The sequence below is a fragment of the Aspergillus novofumigatus genome (genome assembly GCF_002847465.1).
Source record: "Aspergillus novofumigatus IBT 16806 chromosome Unknown P174scaffold_1, whole genome shotgun sequence".
Classification (NCBI taxonomy): Eukaryota; Fungi; Ascomycota; class Eurotiomycetes; order Eurotiales; family Aspergillaceae; genus Aspergillus; species Aspergillus novofumigatus.
In genome coordinates this window covers 4,485,134-4,505,716 of record NW_020194274.1, presented here as the reverse complement: position 1 = coordinate 4,505,716, position 20,583 = coordinate 4,485,134, and the positions used below count along the sequence as shown (strand labels likewise).

Below are 20,583 nucleotides of genomic sequence, written 5' to 3'. Positions count from 1 at the left end.
GGTATTAGATATTGAATGAGGACGAATAGAGAAGAGGACGTATGAGGACAAAATGGAGAGGAATGAGTAGAAAGTCAAAGGAAGCGCTCGGTTGCAGAACTTTTCGATTTGAGAAACGAGATAGCGAAAACAGCAAGGTCATAAATCGATATCCATCGTGACGGTCGTACTTCGAAAAGGCTTCGTAGTGGCTGGAAGAAGATGAACAGGGATAGACGGTGATGCTGTCACTGGCGCGACACCAATGTCTGAGGATCAAAGTCCCTGATGATTGAGAATGCGAGTGGGATTCGTCCAAGCGACCTCGACCGCTTGTTACTGGCTACTTCTGAGAGCAGGGTCAGGGTCAGGATCAGGATCAGGAGCAATGAAAAGGCGCTGGCTGCAGTGATGCGGTGTGTATCACAGCCCAGGAGGCGTAACAACGAACGGAGCTCGAATCTCCTGGAAATATCCTGGACAGAAACAGGAACAGGAACGCAGAGATAGTTTGATAGAAGGTAGCTTTGCAGAAAGCCGATCGAGACCCGAATGTGATAGAGAGCAGCGCAGCAGTCACCCTGTGTTACAGCTCGTCAAGAGCGCATGGGGGAAATCTCGACTCTGACTGGACGATAAGGAGAAAAGACATTATGCAAGATGAGAAATTGAGGTATTAGAAGGAGTGTTAAGGTCAAACGCCTTTAAATGAAGATCGTTGTGCGCGCGTTCGCACATTTCGAGGCGGTCTGAGGTCAGCCCCTCGACGGCGTAAGAAAAATTTGATAGTCAGGATCACTGCGCTCCTAAACAGGGTACTCCACGAACCAAACTAGAAGGACTAGACCTCGTCAAAGAACGGATCCGTGGTGATAGCTTTGCGACAGTCCCATAATTCCGGCGACTCTGACCAACAAAATGCTGTGCCGGTTGAGCTGCAAAGGGGAAACTCTGCGCCGCGGGAAAGCCGAGACCCACACGAGTAGTTGTATTTTTATCGTGCGTTTTTTTTTGCGTTCTTTTTCCCTCTTAGATTCCACTCTATATCACGCTCATCGTCATAGCTGAGTCAATTAATTCGACTTTTACTCTCAGAACCAGGTGTGCCAGCTCGCTAGTTCTCGGGGGTCCGGGAGCTGCGCTTTTTGCTTTTTCCTTCCGTAGTCGTGGGTTTAGCATGTTCCTGCAACTGCAAGCTAACGGAATTAGCCGTTGGAACTTAGCAGTGGCTGTCGGGAAATGTCATAAAGCAGCTGAGGAGTGAGGAGTGAGCGCTCAAAAAAGAGTAGTCAAGCCATCTTGGCAAAGACTGGGCATTATCAATTGCTATCCACTTCGAGACAGGAATCTTGACGCCTGATCATGCAGTTTCCATCTTCGTAGTTACTCGGTGTTGTTCCGGAAAGGGATATCCTCCGCTGATACTTCATCTCTGAGTCTTGAAAGCATTGCATCAACTCAATCACCAGGGGTTTCAGGTTTTCCGTCCCAGCACGATCCTTTGAGAAGTCAAAGCCCGTCACCGGTGACAGGAACGGACATGGTCGCCTTGGTCCTTTTTGAATCCAGTCTGGACAGCAATTTTTATTCCTCAGATAGAGGAAAGTCGTCATCATTTGCATGAGACGCGTAGTGAATTTGAGGGACTGTCGATGGAGATAGACTTCCTCCGAGTTCAGTGAAATATGATGGAGGGTCGTCCTCCCATTGACGTGTCAAAAGTACCACATGTTGTCCGCATGTCTTCCATTGCCGTTTATCGAGTTCTTAGAAGCTGGACAAATCATGAGGCATTACTATGGCCTTTGACTTTCAAAAGAAGAAAGGTCAATATAGTGTTCAGAGGGAGAAACCAGATATCTTATTTGGTGGATCCCCGATCTGTGTTCTGCAGCTCGACTACTAGCAGCTGTCACATCAACCAATAAGATCACGATGAGAAACTCAGGGATCTTCACTCATGCACGTCTGCTCTGAAATTTAAGCGACTGATTGCACCGTCTGGATCCTTCTCCTTTCTGATGTTATTCCTTCAGCCACTTCCAGTTCTCTCATGGTAGAGGTCTGGACCTCGAATCCCAGGACGCCAAGGCCAATAACTTTCTCAGTGATGCATCAATCCCGTTCAACCTCGGAGGCCAGGATTGATGCAATCAATAATGTTCATGATCGTTTGAAGGAGGCAGGACCGCCAGAGGTCGCCTGGCGCATGAGGGCATAATAAGGCAGTGTCCTCAAAGGGCCCAAGCTTTTATCCGATCTATGAGCTCAACCAGATCCTTCCTCATTGGCTAAGATACTACTATTGAAGCATCCGCGCAGTTTGATCCTCAGTATGGATTTGTCTGACAGCAACGTCCTGGCTGCAGACTCGAATCCAAGAGCTTCATACTTGTGGGTAATCACCTCAGGATCACTGATGCTATCTAGTGCTTGTTAGGTTCGCCGCTAGCATGTCAGATACTTTTGCAGAAGCCTTCTAGAAACTAGCACTAGTGTATAAGTGACGGCTTTTCTTGCACCTCCCAACTAATTGCCCATTATGAGTGCCGCTGCTCTTGTGAAGGGCCTAAGGGCAGCATTCGAAAGCTCCTTAGTGAAAGATCACATGATCCTATCTGAGTCGTGTCATTTCTTATTTACTCTGCTTGTCTTTCAGGTCTGTCATTTCGACTCCAATTGCCATAAATATGGGGTTCCTCTCACGGTCTTCTTTTCGGACACGCGTTTTATTGACGCGAACTATGAGCTCATGGAACGCGAATCACAATTTATTCGAATGTACTTCAGGCCGCTTCCTGTGAGCCTACCTGTGGCCGTCACGACGATAATGTTACTGATACCATGTACGAGGAAACTCGGCGAACCGAACGTCGCGTGCAAGATTTGAATCATTAATATTCGATTTATTGAATAGCATTATCAAATAAGTTATTTTGAATTCGACGTGGATGCCCTCGTCAGCGCTCTGTACTGTGCCACCAAGCGACCCGTCAGTGACCTGGCTTCCATATCAAAGCTAGCCGAAGGGGCCTTCAACCGCGTACTTCAAGCTACCTTCCACGACGGGTACGAGGTAATCGTCAGATTTCCATACAGAACGACAGTTCCGAAACGGCTTGCTGCAGCGAGCGAAGCGGCTACGCTGGATCTGCTTCGGCATAATGGTGTTCCAGTGCCAAAGGTGCTTGCGTATTCTGCGGATGAACCAAATCCTGTCGGCGCGGAATATATTATGCTTGAGAAGCTTGAGGGAGTACCGCTAAGCGAACGATGGTTCTCTATGGATAATAAAAGTCGAGCGAAGATAATGAAACAGATTGTGGAGGTGGAGAGGAGAGTTATGAAGACCCCTCTCCCTGCGAGTGGAAGATTGTTTTATCGCAGAGCCCTGGCAGAGTCGCAATTGATCGTCCCAATCCCTGGACAATCCGATCAGATTGTCCTCGGTCCTACTGTGCAATATGAGTGGTGGTACCTGCGAGCGCAATCTATTTGATGTTGACCGTGGCCCTTGTGTGTATCGTGCCTCTTTCTGTTCACTGGCATAGAAATACTAACCAGGGACTAGGAAAATTCTGTCTCGCGTTTTTAGAGGCTCCTTCTAAACGCGAAATAGCGTACTGTCAACGCTACGGCAAACCTCGTCTTCACGTTGAAAGGTACCTACGGGAGCTGCACCTGTTTAAAGCGACGTCGCCAGCCTGTCACACTCGTCTCCTCTCCGACTACTTTAAAGCTAGCGCCTTATCTGGACGTTCCATCAGACCTGGGTGCAAGTCATCGCACCGAAGTTTGAACAGGCCCTTATCAAAGGATGCTGACCGTTCTATTAAACGATGTTCTCGGGCGAGTTTGCGGAAAAGATATCGGGAAACAAGCTTACGCCGACAGTCTTCGGCTGAGTCGATTGCATCATTGCGCTTGTTTATGAGGTGAGCGATGTGCAGCTCCGCTAGGGCTTCAAAGTATGATGATGCGATCAAATGTCGTGGTCGGTAGTTTCACTTGGGGTAAGGATCCCAGTTGAATCAGAGCATTCATAGGCATTGATAAAGCTCTACGTGTCACCTCCCAAGCGAAATCGTCCACCTGGTCTAGCGACCCTATCTGGGGTAGAGATCATTGAGCAAGCCGAAGCAAAATACTGGCGACCTCTCCGTAAAGAGCCTCTAATCTCATCTTACTCATATCGGGATCAAGGATTCCACGATCTTCCTCTGGGCACCCAGGCGTGTTAAGAACATCATACATGCTTGTAACATGGTCAATATAGTCCAAGATAATAAACGGACCTAGTCCCAGAGGACTCTCCTTCCTTGTTCCCCCATCGGTGCGCAAAAGGAACGGGGATCGAAGTCTGGTCATAGATGTATCGCATGGTAGCGACTTCATTCCGGACTTCCTCTTCAGGAAACATGGTGGCACCTGGCTGGAGAAAACGGATTACAGCAGTGTTTGCATTCTTGTACTTCATCTGGAAACAGATGTTGTATGCGCCTTTCCCCAGAAAACTGAATTCGTCCGCCTCGCCAGGACGATGGTGTCTGAGCAAGAAATTGCCAACTGGATGTAGTACATCGGGCTCAAGAAACCGGCGAACCCATCCATCGGCGATGGCTTTGCTTTTCTCCTATGCGACGTCGCCGTAGTGGAGGCGAGGTTGCATACTTTGGGAGTCTCAGGGTAGTATATCAGTTTAAGGACAGGAATAAAAGATAAATTGTTCCAACATTCCCAAAATGCATGGGTGGGTCAATACTGAGATCGTGGACGGTGGAGTGCGTAATTCAGGGGTGGAAATCCTCATACATGATACGTCGTACTGGGGCCCAACTGGACGAGTTCACTAACCAGAATCACGATCGACGCAGGGAAGAAAGAAATATCTGCTCCGCAAGGCGGAAACGGTGAGTAAATCGAGCCTTGCCTTAGCTAAAGGGAACCGGTCATCTCCGGCGATCTGTCCGCCAAAGTCAAGATTGCCGTATCCACAGCCACCAACACGACACCACTGTCGCATTCATCATACTCCGTCTGCCGGGAGGAAGTTTAGTAGCTGGCTCCATGGATATTGTCATCAGTTTTATCTCGTCATGCGAGCCTCACGGAGAGTCGCTGTCTCGCTTTCAACAGCCCGTTCCGGTGTAGGTCATGGCCGAAGCCAACCTTGCGCAGCAACGTAACCTGCTAGCTCAAGCAGAGCAGATTGCTCTCGAGTTTGATCTCAGTCCTGAGCACGTCAGGCAGGTGACGAGTCATTTCGTCCGCCAGTTGAGTGAGAATGACTGAAAGCCTCCGGTGTGCACGATGCTGACAGCTCCAGGGGATGGCCTTGCTAACCGCCGGGTCTGGCAGTTACCCTCCTACGTGAGAAACGTGTCCACAGGCAAGGAAAAGGGCCGGTTCCTCGCCGTTGATCTCGGCGGTAGCAATTGCAGGATATGCCTTGTCGACTTGCACGGCGACTCTACCTTTACCGTGACACAGAGCAAGCACAGCGTCCCGCCAACTGTCATGGTTAACTGCAGCTATCGGCCTCTTTTCGATTGGCTTGCGCAGCGGATAGCGGGATTTCTCGATGCGCATCTGGATCCTACCAGTCCGTCGCCGTACAGGCTGGGATTTACGTTCAGTTTCACCTGCGAGCAGACGTCCCTCGCTGGCGGGCGTCTCATACACTGGGACAAAGGCTGGGATATTCCTGATGCAGTTGGCCGAGATCCCTGCGTTATGCTGCAAGAGGCTATTGATGAGCTGGGGTTGCCGGTTATGGTGACCGTCCTCGCAAACGATAGTGTTGGCACGCTCTTGACAAGAGCTTACAGCTCGGGTCAGCAGGCTTCGACACTCGGCGCGGTCATCTTCGGGACGGGGACCAACGCCGCATACGTCGAGAAGCTGTCTAATGTGCATCGACTGGGTGTCAAGGCAGGCGCGGACGACATCATGGTGATGAATACGGAATGGGGCTGTCTGGACGATAAGATGGAAGTCTTACCGCGGACATCCTTCGACGACGCCCTCGACGCAGCGTCGGTCGATCCGGGCTCGCAGATGTTCGAAAAGAGGGTTTCGGCCCTGTACCTTGGGGAGCTACTTCGGCTGGTAATTGTTCAACTGCTGCAGACGGATGCGCTTGACATGAAGGTCGACAAGGCCTCAAAGGTCTTCCAGCCAGGCGGCGTCGATTGTCCCTTTCTGTCGAGCCTTGCCTTGATCGATCCCGACGATTTCGACGGCGCTAGCGTATTTATCCAGGCCACATTGCAGGCGGAAAATGTCAGTCAAGGCGATGTCCAGGCTATACGACTGCTAGCCACATCGATTGCGCGACGAGCAGCACGTCTAGCAGGCGCATCCCTAGCAGCCATCATCATCCAAAGTGGGCGCCTTGACATTCGCAATAAGTGCTCAGAGCAGACGACCCCAGTCCCTGCGAGCAGGACCGACCGCTTGCAGCACCCTGTGACTCTCCGCTGGCGCCGATTGCTGGGCTGCATTGGAATGAGCTCGCAAGCCAGTAAACCGATACCACGGCATGCAGACCTCCAGACCCGTCTAGATGAGGACATTATCGACATCGGAGCGGACGGCGCGCTGATCGAATTCTACCCGGGCTTCGAGGCTGAAATGCGTGGCGCAGTGCGGGATGTAGCAGAGATTGGAGAGGCTGGTGAGCGGAGGATCCGCATAGGTCTTGCAAAGGATGGGTCCGGTGTTGGTGCTGCCTTGATGGCGCAGGCAGCGAGTCAGTGTGAGTAGAAAAGTAGAAGAAATAAATTGAATGCACTCGGAAACTATAGAGCACATCAGGTGTTAGGATGAGCAAATTCACGATCTTATATACGGCCTTGATCTACTATTCCTTGATGCTGCTAGTTAATGAAAGAAGATGCTGTTGTCAACTGCTTTCAGAATGGACGGTAGTTCTGGGTATGTTTGGCAGATCCATCCAGGGGCAGACAAAGCCTTTCAAGCTTATATACAATATCATACATCAAACGACTCAGCCAAAAAGGTGTCCAGACAGCCATCTCTAGCTAGTAGGGATTAGAGCAAAGTAGGGTCAACACAGCAGGGACACATCAGTTCTGTATCATAACGTCAACCCGTGCACTCTATTGATTGTAGAAATATTCATTAGCTCAGCCAGGGGCAACGTACAGACAGGCAAATTCAGCCTTTCAAAGCGCGAGAGGTGTTCTAGCACGAAGACGTTCGCCATATCTGTAGAAAAGGAGAGGCCCTGGGACAAACGCAAGGGCAAGGAATCCCAACAGGGTATTACCCCAACCGTAGTTCAAAGCATCGTACATGATAGGCCCCGCCAGCGGCAAAAAGGTACTAAAAATGTAACGTAGGAGATTATTGGCGCCGAGCGCAGAGGCAGCAGCCTGGGAACCAAATACGTCGATCAGATAGAGTTGCGCGGGCATCTGTGTGGATTAGAAGGTTGCATTGAATTGGGACAAAGCGGTTGATTACGCACCATGACGAAAAAGGCTCCAAAGCCCATGAAAGCAGTGCCGACAATTGGTACCATCCAATGGACCTTGTAGTAGGCAGTCCAGCCGTATATGAAAAGGCCCAGGCTAACAAGTGGACTGAACCAGATCATAGGAAGTAACCGATACTCCGGCCGATGCTGTTGCACACCCTCGGCCTTCGATTGCGCTGCCTGGATGCGGCCGTTCAGGATGTTGAATATAAGCATACTGGCGACAAGCGAGACTCCCAGACCGAGGTACACCAGCCCGGACACGGAAGTGCTGAATCCGTACTGACCCTCGAATACGCTGGAGAAGGTGGTAAATAGCAGGTACATCACGCCAAATACCAAGGCCACGTAAAGGGATATGACAAAGAGGATAGGCGACCGGAAGAGCAACACAGTAGGTCGAATGAGTACCTGGACGAGAACCTGACGCGGGGAGAGGGGATTTCCGGCAAGCTTAGAACGGAGATGATGGTTCCCGGTGTCAGCGCGGAGACTGGCAGTTTTGCGCTCGAGGATGATCTTGGGATGTGTTTCACTCATGACAACAAAAGCCGAAATGCCACAGAATCCTCCCAAGATGGCTAGCAACCAGAAAGTCCAGCGCCAGCCTTTGCTTGCAGCTAGGAAGCCTCCGATAACAGGGCCAAGGACCTGAGCGAGATCAGACTGGTTATTTGGAAGTCGAAAGGCAAACCAATGATAACACATACCGGTCCTGCAAGTGGTCCCATGCTAAACAAAGCCATCGCAACTGCTCTTTGCTCAATAGTGGTGATGTCTGCAATGGTACCTCCGCCTAGAGCCATTGGGGTGCCGCCCGCACAGCCCGATATGAATCGGAAAACCAAAAATTGAGCGACATTCCGGCTCAGCGCATTACCAATAATGAAGACGACGAAGATAATATTGGCAGCATGGTATACCGGCACGCGTCCGTATACCTCGCTGAGGGGTGATGTGAACATGGGTCCAATAGCCAATCCAAGGACGTACAGAGTGATGGCAAGGGTGCTGACGGCACTGGAAGTAATGCCCAAGTCCGCAGAGATACCACTGATTCCAGGTGCGCACATTGTCGGAGCCATATTCCTACGTCAAGGTGAACACTCAGACACAGCACCTGACCAGCTAGAGGGACAGGACTTACGTGGTGAGTGCTAGGAGGGATATGATGACAATATGCGTCCATTTCTTGGGCTTCGGCCAGTTTTTGGGATTGATGGGATCGTTAGGACCGTCCCAGTCGATAAGATTGGTTTCTTCCAGCTCACTGTCAATGCCTTTCTCTAGCTGGTTCGTAGCCATGTCGGAGCTACACTCGGACTTGGACATAATGACAGGTCTGGACCCAATATGTGTTGAAAGCACTTGCAAACCAAAGAAGTGACCTGCTGAGAAGAGGAAAAATAATTGAGTTATCTGCAAAACATGTTGGCAGAGGCATGGCTGTATTTTGTATTTAAGAGACTGCCACTGCGGGCAAGACCATGTAAACAAAGTGCGAGATAGGACGGAGATAGGAGATACAATTCATTGGCAGCTGGCATGACGACCATGATCAGAAATGTGATGCTGTCCAGCCTCAGTATTGACACCGGAGGCAATCAGGAGGATCGGAGCTTTGGTCAGTCATGGTGTAGATAGAATATAGAATGATATTGTCACTGGAGATTTGTATATACTGGTGTGGATCATCCGCAGTGGGGCGTCGGATGGTCGGACGATCGGATCGGAGGATCGGGGATCCATTATTGTAGTAACATAGTGACTTATGTAGAGACCCATTCAGTTTGGCCTCTTTATTTCGATTTCTGCGTTCAATGCTCGGTCTAGTCAGTGGGAGATGGACATGATACAGGAGTATTCCACCTGCTTGTTTCATCACGTGATCATCACTACTATCGTTGGTCTTCCTCATCTGTTCCCCTGTTATCTGTCAACATCCACTCCTTGCGGCGGAAGGACCGTCGGATCGTCATATTCTTTATGGCATTATCTTTGCTGACACAGCAGCTAAAGCTTCGTAAATGCTAAATTAGCTTGCAGAGTGGCAAAGGGTACCTGGACGATGCAAGTTGCCTGTAGCCGGCGCCATTGATGCCCACCAGGAACAACATGACCCCAATCACAGTCGGGACAGCCATGTCAACGACAAATTCAAGACATTTCTCATTGGTATCGTCATATGGAACACCTCAAGAGGCTGGTCTGGCTATGTCACGCCCGCTTCCAAATCCCAGTCGACGTCGAAATAAGCCTCAGCTGTCTTGCAACTCATGTCGACGTCGAAAGTAAGCGGCTTGTGTGATTTCTATCTGTCTAATTCTAGGATGCGAGGCTGAGTATTCATATTCTGCAGATCAAAGTGTGACCGTCAAAGACCTTGCTCATTTTGCTCTGCTCGCGGTCAAATATGTACATACGCTGAAAATCTTCCAACGACGGGCTCGCCAAGGCTGTCTTCAACCGCTGTGCCTACTGTACATGACCGGCTTGTACAGTTGGAGCGCTTAGTTACGTCCATGATGCCCAAGTCCTCGAATGAGAGACCCAATGCTAGTTCGTCTGCCGAGGTGTGTATGCCACCATTGCCCGCAAGGATCACTCCTGCCGAAACTATGCCGATAGATACACCAGTTGATGGACAATCTGAGTGTGGAAGCATGCGGATTACTGATTCAGAGCTTCGCTACGTTGGAGGTGAACACTGGGTTGCCATACTGAACGGTATCGCCGATCTGAAAGACCACCTGGACCGTGAAGAACAGCTGCGGCTAGCTCAGAGTTCCGACCGGGTTGAGGACGAGCATGGGGTCGGCAATAGCAGTGAACCGTTTGCAAGGTCCCGGTCCAATGGCGCATTTCTGCTGTATGGATGTCGCCGCGCGACGTCACGCGATGAAATACTCTCAGCATTGCCACCAAAAAACGCTGTCGATCGGTACATCTCTCGCTACTTCAACTATTTGGATCTTGTATCGTCTTGTAGGAACACTTCCATCCACTGCTGCCAAGTCTAACGCTCATTTTCGCTGACGCGGTTCAGCTGCGGTTCATGGACCGAGCTTTCTGCGCGAGGTAAGTAAACATGCTCTACACCCCAGCCACAACGATGCTGTGCTGACACGTATAGTACGAGGCATTCTGGGCCGATCCGTACGATGTTCCAATCATATGGGTCGGACTCCTTTTCGCTATGATCTGTCTCGCATGTCTAGCGTCTGACCCGCCCGAAGGACCCGAGGCCGAGCAACAGTTCCTCCAGGTGAATCTGTACTGCAAAAAAATTGTGCAATGCCTAGTCATGGGCGAATATACAAAGTGCGGCCCATACGCCTTGGAAACGGTCATCAACTATGTCTATGTTGAATTCTGCATCCGTGCCGATGCCGACAAGGACATCTGGTTTCTGCTCGCCCTGGAGGTCAACCTCGCCCGGCGCATGGGTTACCACCGTGACCCAAGTCACTTTCCCGGCATCTCGCCTTTCCGGGGTGAGATGCGCCGGCGGCTATGGGCGACAGTGCTAATGAGTGATATTCTCATCTCCAACCAGATGGGAATGCCACGGATGATCTCTGACTGGCAGTATGATACTGCGGAACCGCGGAATCTCAACGATGCAGATTTCGACGAGGATACCGTAGAGTTGCCTCAACCGCGACCCGAAACTGAGCACACGACGGCCCTGGGTGTCATCGCGCGCAGGCGGATGTTGAAGGCGCTGGGCATGATCGCGGACCTCACGAGCGCAGTGCAGCCCTGCAGCTACGCAGAAGTGATGCGAGTAGATAGTCTCTTACATGAAGCGGCTGCGAGCATTCCGCCGCCCCTGCAGATGAAGCCCATGGCAGCTAGCCTGACGGACTCTCCACAGGTCATTCTGGCCAGGCTGTTCATCAGGCATATGTTTTACAAAGGACAGGTCATGCTGCATCGGCGATTTCTTTACATGCGGTCCCCATCTCAGCATGAGGATATTTTTGAGTATTCTCGGAAGGCGTGTCTCGATGCCTCGTTGGAAACACTTGCGATTCAGCACGTACTCGATGAGGAAACCTGTCCCGGAGGCCAGCTTCACACGATGCGCTGGCGAGTCACCTCTATAATGAACCACCAATTTCTCACGGCCACCATGATCCTGTGCTCGTTATTGTATCACGAGCAGACACTACAGCGGGAAGATGAGATCCGCGGTGCGCTGCGGAGAGCGAGGACAGTATGGATGCGCAGGTCCTCGACTTCTAAAGAAGCAAAGAAGGCCGCTGAAACCATCAATATCGTGCTTTCCAGAACTGGCAAAGGTCAGGAAGGGGATAGTCAGCCTAAAGAAGACGCCAGCAGAGAACTTGGGTATGTAAGCGCTCAGAGAAATCCTCCAATGATGCAAAACACATTTTTCGGCATTAGTTTTGGCGGAGAGAAGGGGCTACCGGATAGCAATGGCTTCTATGAGCGTGAGTCTCCGATGACACACCGAAATAGGTTGAACTGACCATACTATAGCTGACTCATTCATCATGCCTGAATTCCTAGGTACTTTCCTGCCACCTGATCTGCAGAGTCAAGATCTGAGCTTCAGCGTCAACAGTCCTAGGCTATTCTCGGACGAATTGATGACTACGAATTGGCCCGGGTCGTGATCAGTGATGATAAGTCCTATCACCGCATTATCATAGTCGCCTGGGCGTATCGACACGCTATACCTCTCGGCAGGTATGAGATCTTAACTTTGTACAGCACATCATGCCGGCGGTGCGGCTGCTGTCTGCCGCTGCGAACATGAGGATTGAAGGAATGACCCCTTCCTCGTCATTGTAGGGAGGCACGACTTCTGCCAGGCGGCAAATCAACCGTGGCAACTTGACCAAAGAAACCCTCCGGCACAGATGCAGCATCTCGCTCGGCGGTGGTAAGGAGCGGAGCCTTCCGAGGCACAGAGAGTAAGCGACTCGGGCGTAGTCTCTCCTCGATAGGAAAAAAAGACGGAAAGGAGAAATTCGCGCACGACTACAATTGCATTACTCTATTAAGTGCGAAAAGTTGGGACCTGGATCTCGATGAAATGTCCGCACTCATGGTTTCGGGTATGGTCAAAACGCGGAATTAAGTAAAATGACGAGGAAAAACCCATCGCTTCCTAATTCTTATTCGTCGGGTGAAGTCTTACGGGGAATTCCTGAAATGTCAAGACGCGTTCATCAGTGATCATCAATGTACGCTCAGTGATTATGTCTGGGCTCCTCGAATCGTTGGGCCAGTCTCTGATACTTGACTGCCTCACGGAGGACCATCCCCTCACTCAATTGCGTCGCTTCCCTCCTGAATAGATCCTGCCAGGGAGTCTGACTCTCGGGAACACCGTAACCGCCATTGGTCTCTAGCTCCTTCTTTCGTTTCTCCAGTTCCTCCGCGGGTACAAGGATGTCGACGCGCCGTTTGTTAAGATCGACACGGAGTCTGTCTCCGTCTCGAAGAAGCGCCAGATTGCCACCAGCCGCCGCTTCAGGGGAGGCATTCAGGATCGACGGCGAGCCAGACGTGCCAGACTGTCGGCCATCGCCGATACACGGAAGCGAATGGACACCCTGTCGTAGAAGGCGTCCGGGAGGATGCATATTGACAACTTCTGCCGCGCCTGGATACCCCAGGGGTCCAGCACCACGCATGATGAGGATAGTCCTATCGTCGATTGGTGTATTGGGATCTTCAAGGCGATGGTGGTAATCCTCCGGCCCGTCGAACACAATTACCGCGCCTTCGAACGCGTTCGGATCGTCCGGGTTTTCGAGGAATTTCTGCCTGAACTCCGCGGATATCACGCATGTTTTCATGATGGCGGAGTTGAACAAGGTACCCTTGAGGTGTAAGAAGCCGGCGTCTTTCATGAGCGGGTCGTTGTAGGCTCTGATCATGCGGCGGTCCCACGTGTGCTTTCCTTGGACGTTTTCCTTCACGGTGCGGCCATTACACGTTAGAATGTCGGCATGCAGTTTGCCCGCGTCGAGCAGCTCGGCCATGACGGCTGGCAAGCCGCCGGCTCGGTAGTATTCTTCGCCCAGTAGCTCTCCTGCTGGCTGCATGTTCACCAAAAGAGGGATGTGGAATCCCAGTCGATCCCAATCATCTAGCGAAAGATCTACACCGATATGCTTTGCGATGGCGCCAATATGGATTGGAGCGTTGGTGCTGCCGCCGATGGCGGTGTTCACGACGATGGCATTCTCAAAGGCCTCGCGGGTCATGATATCGCTGGGTTTTCGATCTGCATGCACCATCTCAACGATCTGTAAGCCTGTGTCATAGGCGCATTGTCCTCGTTCGCGGTATGGGGCAGGAATGGCCGCGGACCCGGGCAACGCCATCCCCAGGGCCTCGGCAAGTGCGTTCATGGTCGAGGCGGTTCCCATTGTGTTGCAGTGTCCTACGGATGGTGCTCTGCAAGGAGTCAGAATACGTGAGTCATCTGAGTGAGGTCGGGACATACCCTCGGGACACGTAATCGATGAACTCCTCTTTACTGATCTCGCCGGCGGCATACTTTTCTCTGCCTTTCCATACCACCATACCTGAGCCGGCGAGCTCGTTCTTCATATAACCGTTGAGCATGGGACCGACATTGAGACATATTGCGGGAATGTTCTGTAGAAAGGTGTCAGAAACCGTTCGGCACCAGAAAAGTGCGAGCAAAGGTCACATACAACCGTAGCAGCAGCCATTAGAGCCGCCGGCGTCGTCTTGTCGCAGCCAGTCAGTAGCACAACACCATCCAGGAAATACCCATGGAGAATCTCAACCAAGCCCAAGTACGACAGATTGCGATCGATAGCGGCAGTCGGCCGCCTGGAGCTCTCCTGTATCGGATGCGTCGGGAACTCAAAGGGAATCCCGCCTGCTGTCCTGATGCCTTCGCGCACCCGCTTCACCAGCTCGAGATGATGGCGATTACACGGCGCCAAATCCGAGCCGGACTGCGCGATCCCGATAATCGGCTTCCCCGACATGAGCTCCTCCTTGGTCATGCCGTAGTTCAGATACCGCTCGATATAGAGCGCCATCATGCCGGGGTTGCTCTCGCAATTGAACCACCTGGAGGACCGCAGCTTGCGGCCAGCTCTCGACACCTTCGCGGCGCTAGTCGTCATGGACGCCAGCGACTTCTCCAGCTCAAGAGTGCGCTTCCGCAGAGCAAGCAGTTCGGCCTCGCAATCTTCGATGTTCACCGGCGCGCGATTCGCACCGGCATCGCAGGAGCAGCCTTCGCATGAGGCCGAGGCTTGCGTGTTACACGGCATTGTCAAGTGCCTTTGGTGATCTCAACCACCAGCCTGGTCCAGAATATGAATATGACGCTGAATATGTACGATGGGGACAGGGAAACCTTAATTGGGGAAATGCCGAAAAAGCGGAGATGCTCCGACCGGCGTGCCGAGTCCACCTTATTGCTGATGCAATGGTTATCAATAGAACAAGGGCCCGAACAGGGACCAGGGGAGACGAATGCTTATTTAAATGGCAGACGAGCCAGGATCAGTCCTCAGAGGCTCAATTCAAATGATGTATGACTGATGGATCAATCCCAGTCAGTCCCTGGAAAATGGATGCGGTCGGCTCAGATACCCCACGCTACCGGAAACTGGGGCATGGGGGTCGCATTGGGTAGATGCTGGAGATGAGGATGACAGTAGATTATCAAGCAGAGAGAAAGTATGACGCTGATGATGCCGGATATGCGGTCTTTTATACATATTCCTTGTACTCCGTAGCAGCCTCAGACCGAGGAAAAGCAATATACGCCAAACAAAGCGGTCGTTTGTCGGAACGCAGGTGACCGATATTGCTTTTTTCTTCTAGATTCCTGGCAAACAATGATGAAAGAAATAAAGAAATTCCAAGAGGAAATGAAATGAAATGCTTATTGAGGCAGTATTGACGATATCCCACTTCTGTTCTGCAATACTGTAAATGTCTCATCCCACTCCCCAGTGGCATCCCACATTGTCTACCCCACGCTCCACGGCGCACACGATTCAACAACTGGTCATTGCCATTTTTGCTAACCTGCTCTTTGAGGTCTTTGCAACTCCCTTGCAGGTCTATAACTTGGCTCTGATTGGGTTTATTCTAGTAAGATGAAGCAAAATTTCTTGGAATAGACAGGAACGACAAGGTCAATCGTAGCATTCCCACGAAAACAGGCCAATAAATCAATTCCGGAACGCCTGCGATGCCAGAGGAAGGGCTCGCCTCAGCTTGGATCGAGCATATCTACCAGAAAAGCACAGAGCAGAGAAGCGATACGAGAAAGAATCTACTGAGGCGCACACTGCGCTGGCTCTCCGTCCTCGTCCTCGTCTTCCCACGAGGAGCCACCGTGCCCATCGCGGGCTCCAAACTCATCTAGGTTTCCTTTAGGGTCGTAGTCCACTTCGTCCACTGTGTCGGCCTGGATCAATGGATCCGGCTTGGGCAGCATCTCTCGGAGTCTTTCCAGGACGGCTGCACTGGGCTTCCATTTGGCGTCAGGGAACTTGATGTTGACGACGAGGTACAGGTCGCCCCGGGCGTCGCTGCGTTTAAGCGGCATGCCTTCTCCGGGTACCTTCAGAACCTGACCGGGTGATAATACCTCACCGGGGTCTTGGGATGAGTGATTTCGATGCCGCGGCCGTCGAGATGTTTGATAACCACGCGCGAGAAGCCGGTCAGCGCTTCGGCCAATGTGACGTCGATGGTGGCTGTGAGGTCTGCGCCGGCTCGTCGGAAGGTTGGGTGTTCCTCTTCCACAATGTGGAACACTATGTCGCCAGGTTCTTGGCCCGGCGCCTGGTCCGCCTCGCCTTCCAGGACGATTCTATCTCCTTCTCTAAGCGGATATTAGCCAGAGGGTTTCGCGCCCTAGTGCCATGATTTGTGACTCACCTTGCTCCTCGGGGGATGTAGATCTCCAGCATTTTCTTCTCCTCCACTGTCTTGTTGCCTTTGCACTTCTTGCATTTGTCCTTGGGACTGAAGAATTCTCCCTGTCCATTGCAGGTCGAACACGTCACCGTTGATGGCGTAAGGAACTGTCCCATCCGCGTCAAGATTTGCTTGAAACCTGTAGTACAAATCAATCTTAGATCTTCCTGAGAATAATATCCACATCTGCCTCATACCTTGTCCATCACACGTCGAGCACTTCTTAGCGGTCGCCCTGTCCTTACCACCTTTACCTTGACACAGACTGCAAATGACATTCTTTGTGCTAGCAAACTTGACCGTCTTGCCCTTGTAGAGGTCCTCTAGTCGCACTTCGTACTTTGTGTTCTCGTCCGGGCTCCGTCGAGGCTTGGGAGGCCGTCCGCCAGGCATGCCGCCCATGCCGGGCATCCCACCACCCATTCCGAACATCTGCGCCAGTATGTCGTCTAGATCCGGCCCGCCTGCCATGCCGGGCTCGCCGGAGCCATTGAAGGCAGACATGCCATGGGTATCATAAAGGTGTCTTTTGTCTTCATCGTAAAGGATATCGTAGGCTTCTTGGACGGCTTTGAATCGTACCTCTGCGGCTTCTCGTTCGGCCTCGGGGACTTTATCGGGGTGACTCGCGAGCGCGGCCTGTCCATTTATCATCGAGTCAGTAATTTTTGTTCTGTTCCCGGCTGGAATGAGGACGGTGTGCGTTTCCGACCTTGCGATAAGCCTTCCGGATCTCGTCTTTAGTTGCGCTTCGAGACACCTCTAGGACCTCTGCATGGGTACGTTTCCGTTAGCTATTGTTGGGCTATTGAAGAGCAGAAGAAATACCATAGAGGTCGATCTCAACACCAGCCATCTGGTCAGCGTAAGCGATTGTTAACGATAGAGAGACTGTCCAACACAAGCATACTGGGCAAGGCTGTCCCCTCCTCCGAGCACTCCGAGAAATCTAACAGTGGGTTGGCGGTGCTTATCGCGCAGAAGACAGGCGCTCTGGAAGTGAATAAAGGTATTTGCTGATGAGGGGATGTGTTGTGTTTGATCGTGACTGATACGATGCGGAACCCCAGAAATTTTAGCCCGCTTTTTTTCGCAGTCGGCGGTGTTTTTTTTGCAGATCTCCGACTTATCGTCCCTGCGCTCTGCGGCGGTCGAATGACAATCCGCGTATTTCGGACGCAACCCAACAACAACAATTATAATTATTGCTGGTGTTCAGAAGTAGCGCGCGTCTTCACAGATAGCATTCTGCATCATGAGACCCTCTCATCTGGGGCTCCTGGCCCGTCGATCGTGGATCTGCTCGCGATGCAGAGCAGCCAGCTACTCCTCCGTCGCGCCAGCCCGCGCTGGCAACAAGTCCAAGAAGAACCTCCCCGATGTACCGGCCAGAACCCGGTTCGCACCGTCGCCGACCGGATACCTTCATCTTGGATCCTTGCGGACCGCATTGTTCAACTACCTCTTGGCGAAACGGACGGGGGGCAGTTCCTACTGCGAATCGAGGATACAGATCAGGTTCGGCCCTGGAGCGAGCACGGCAGGTTTTAACGTTGTGACCAGGGCTAACGGAGGGTACAGAAACGGACAATACCCGGTGCGGAGCAACGCTTATACGAGGATTTACAATGGGCTGGGTTACAATGGGATGAAGGTGCGAGGCTCTGCGCGGATTCCAAAAACGGACGGAGGTGCTGATGCGGGCTATTTCATACAGGTCCGCTGGTTGGAGGTCCCTACGGTCCGTACAGACAGGTAAGCGCCCAGGGATATGGAAGACAAACGCTGTGGGACTGGGGCTGAGACGGTCTGTTGCAGTCCGAGCGAACGGCCATTTACCGCGAACATGCCAACCATTTGGTGAAAAACGGTCACGCATACAGGTGTTTCTGCTCTACAGAACGGCTCGACTCGCTCGCGAGACATCGCAGTCAGGCTGGTCTACCTCCTGGTTACGACAGACAGTGCGCAGACATCCACGCGGAAGAATCGGAGGATCGAGCCGCAAAAGGCGAAGCGTATGTCGTGCGCTTGAAGGTAGAGGGCTATCCCATGTTCGATGACCTGGTATATGGCAAGACCGGGCAGAACCGCTCGAACAACAAGCTGGATCTCATTGAGCGAGTCTACGATGATCCTATCCTGCTCAAATCTGACGGACACCCGACCTACCATCTGGCAAATGTGGTGGACGATCATTGCATGAAGATCACCCATGTGATCAGGGGAACCGTGAGTATATAACCTCGAAAAACAAACTGCAGATGTTGACTCGTACAGGAATGGATGCCCTCGACACCAATGCATGTCGCCCTGTATAATGCCTTCAACTGGACGCCTCCCCGCTTCGGCCATGTCCCCCTCCTGGTAGACAAGTCCGGCCAGAAGCTAAGCAAACGAAACGCAGACATCGATCTCAGCTTCTTCAAGGATAAGCAAGGCGTGTTCGCAGCCACACTTGTCAACTTCGCCGCTCTCCTGGGCTGGTCGCACACCCAAAAGTCCGACGTCTTCAGTCTCGACGAACTGGAGCAACTAGTGAGTTGACCTGTATCCCTGGGCCGCCATCGCTCTGCTCACAAGCCCCCAGTTCAACCTGAAAATCACTCGCGGCAATACCGTCGTCGCCTTCGAAAAGCTCTGGTTCCTACAAAAGGCCCACGCGCAGCGATTCGCCTCCACCGGCGGACCCGTCTTCGACGACATGGTCGCCAAGGTCTCTCAGGCCGTCGCAGAAACCTACCCAGCAGACCAACTGTACGTACCTCATCCGAGCACACCTTCAAGGACTCCCAACTCACCCTCCCACAGCGCTACCATCCTCGATTCTCGCCCCTTGGCAGAATACATCCCCCCACTCCTCAAAGCCGACGCAAAATCCTACACCAACGCTTCGGAATTCGTCCAGCGCAACTCAACCTTCTTCACCACAATCCTCACCAGAACTCCCTACACGCCCATCTCAACCCAGAACGGCACCACCATCCCCATCACAGCCCTCCACACCGCCGCCGCAGCCCTCACCCTCGTCCCAGCCTCGCACTGGACCATCGAAACACACCGCTCCAACATCGCCTCCTACGATGGCTCGGCCGCCGTCCTACCCCCTCCCACTCCCGCTTCTCCGGGAGAAAATGCACCCGAGAGCACAGACGCAGACGCGGAAAAGGCCCGCGTAAACGCAGACAAGGGCTTCAAGAAGGAGTTGTACCACTATCTGCGCTGGGCTTTGTCGGCCGGTGCGCCAGGCCCCGGGATTCCCGAGACGATGGAGATCCTGGGCCGGGCGGAATCGCTCCGCAGACTTCAAGAGGCAAGGGAGCTCACGGCTGAGGCGTCGCCTGTCCGTGTGCCCAAGAGATCTCAGTCGCAGCAGGGCGAGGATACAACCTGGATGGGGTCTCTTGCTCCGCGGTCCTAGATGGTTTTTGTCGCTGGTTCCTTCTCCTCGCATGATGTATTTTAACTCACAGGATTCTGTACTATATTGGACATCATACGGCATTAACTATTCAGCTACCAGGTGCCATGTAAAGCCTAAGTATTCTACGTTTACTATTACTACAAGTTGGAAGAGTAGTCGAATAATAAACAAATATCTCATTAAAAAAGCATATTAACAAAATGCGCTACACTGATATCATAATCCATGAAAATAGCATGCTATGCGAACTTGTACAATATCGAAGAAATCCCAGGAAAAAGACACAAAACCCAACCAAACCAAGGAGCATGGAAGCAGAATGTGATCACAAGGATCGGGGAATTCAAAAGGCACATTAAGCGCGAAAGCCGAACATAAGAACTGGCGCCAGCCAAGGACCTTGCACTTCGTGGTTGGAAGTTCAAGGTTGATTATTCAGACGCAAACGAAGCATAGTACACGAAAGCCGTCGGTCTGTCTCTTTCGAGAGTGGGAAGCCGAAAAGGAACGCCACCGACATATCACCTCCTGCGCAGAGGGCATAACAGGGTTGCAGTAGGAGCCATGGGAAGGAACCCACGACATGGAGAATCAAATCAAGAAGAACGTCGCAAACGTGGTATAATCCAAATTTTGGCGCGGAGAATCAAAGACGCTATTTTGGCGCGACTTTGGTGCCACCCGCAGGTCAAAAGCGAGGGGACCCTGCTCTGCGCAA

The 20,583-nt window shown here is 52.0% G+C and overlaps 8 protein-coding genes across 8 annotated transcripts; 4 read left to right on the top strand and 4 right to left on the bottom strand.

The window, feature by feature from the left end:
• The first annotated feature begins 2,127 nt into the window (after positions 1–2,127).
• Positions 2,128–3,496, top strand: P174DRAFT_469303 (uncharacterized protein). Its single transcript, XM_024830571.1, has 2 exons — positions 2,128–2,779; positions 2,897–3,496. The coding sequence occupies exons 1-2, from the start codon at positions 2,522–2,524 to the stop codon at positions 3,476–3,478; spliced, it is 840 nt and encodes a 279-aa protein (XP_024688060.1). The 5' UTR covers positions 2,128–2,521; the 3' UTR covers positions 3,479–3,496.
• A 446-nt stretch (positions 3,497–3,942) lies between these two features.
• P174DRAFT_509415 (uncharacterized protein) lies at positions 3,943–4,834 on the bottom strand (the record flags this gene model as incomplete). Its single annotated transcript, XM_024831550.1, has 3 exons — positions 4,328–4,834; positions 4,128–4,293; positions 3,943–4,085 (listed from the first exon to the last, which is right to left on the bottom strand). Exons 1-3 carry the CDS (start codon positions 4,454–4,456, stop codon positions 3,943–3,945), a joined length of 438 nt encoding a protein of 145 aa, XP_024688059.1. The 5' UTR covers positions 4,457–4,834.
• Positions 4,835–5,009: 175 nt separating this feature from the next.
• On the top strand, positions 5,010–6,827 carry P174DRAFT_383231 (putative glucokinase). Its single transcript, XM_024823151.1, has 2 exons — positions 5,010–5,257; positions 5,306–6,827. Exons 1-2 carry the CDS (start codon positions 5,134–5,136, stop codon positions 6,742–6,744), a joined length of 1,563 nt encoding a protein of 520 aa, XP_024688058.1. The 5' UTR covers positions 5,010–5,133; the 3' UTR covers positions 6,745–6,827.
• A 263-nt stretch (positions 6,828–7,090) lies between these two features.
• On the bottom strand, positions 7,091–8,812 carry P174DRAFT_400526 (MFS transporter; the record flags this gene model as incomplete). The annotated part of the gene is made up of 4 exons (XM_024823901.1): positions 7,091–7,418; positions 7,472–8,131; positions 8,191–8,569; positions 8,628–8,812. The coding sequence occupies 4 exons, from the start codon at positions 8,810–8,812 to the stop codon at positions 7,167–7,169; spliced, it is 1,476 nt and encodes a 491-aa protein (XP_024688057.1). The 3' UTR covers positions 7,091–7,166.
• Positions 8,813–9,622: 810 nt separating this feature from the next.
• On the top strand, positions 9,623–12,123 carry P174DRAFT_362326 (putative transcription factor; the record flags this gene model as incomplete). The annotated part of the gene is made up of 5 exons (XM_024821851.1): positions 9,623–9,771; positions 9,840–10,465; positions 10,527–10,558; positions 10,614–11,937; positions 11,987–12,123. The coding sequence occupies 5 exons, from the start codon at positions 9,623–9,625 to the stop codon at positions 12,121–12,123; spliced, it is 2,268 nt and encodes a 755-aa protein (XP_024688056.1).
• A 138-nt stretch (positions 12,124–12,261) lies between these two features.
• On the bottom strand, positions 12,262–15,171 carry P174DRAFT_437923 (IlvD/Edd family dehydratase). The gene is made up of 3 exons (XM_024826420.1): positions 14,182–15,171; positions 13,968–14,122; positions 12,262–13,918 (listed from the first exon to the last, which is right to left on the bottom strand). Exons 1-3 carry the CDS (start codon positions 14,773–14,775, stop codon positions 12,703–12,705), a joined length of 1,965 nt encoding a protein of 654 aa, XP_024688055.1. The 5' UTR covers positions 14,776–15,171; the 3' UTR covers positions 12,262–12,702.
• A 326-nt stretch (positions 15,172–15,497) lies between these two features.
• P174DRAFT_437921 (putative DnaJ domain protein (Mas5)) lies at positions 15,498–17,501 on the bottom strand. The gene is made up of 6 exons (XM_024826419.1): positions 17,270–17,501; positions 17,154–17,212; positions 16,639–17,080; positions 16,403–16,580; positions 16,115–16,346; positions 15,498–16,091 (listed from the first exon to the last, which is right to left on the bottom strand). Exons 1-6 carry the CDS (start codon positions 17,295–17,297, stop codon positions 15,792–15,794), a joined length of 1,239 nt encoding a protein of 412 aa, XP_024688054.1. The 5' UTR covers positions 17,298–17,501; the 3' UTR covers positions 15,498–15,791.
• A 195-nt stretch (positions 17,502–17,696) lies between these two features.
• On the top strand, positions 17,697–19,862 carry P174DRAFT_509409 (glutamate--tRNA ligase MSE1; the record flags this gene model as incomplete). The annotated part of the gene is made up of 7 exons (XM_024831549.1): positions 17,697–17,928; positions 17,955–17,959; positions 18,023–18,095; positions 18,159–18,196; positions 18,260–18,673; positions 18,722–18,979; positions 19,032–19,862. 7 exons carry the CDS (start codon positions 17,697–17,699, stop codon positions 19,860–19,862), a joined length of 1,851 nt encoding a protein of 616 aa, XP_024688053.1.
• Positions 19,863–20,583: the final 721 nt, after the last annotated feature.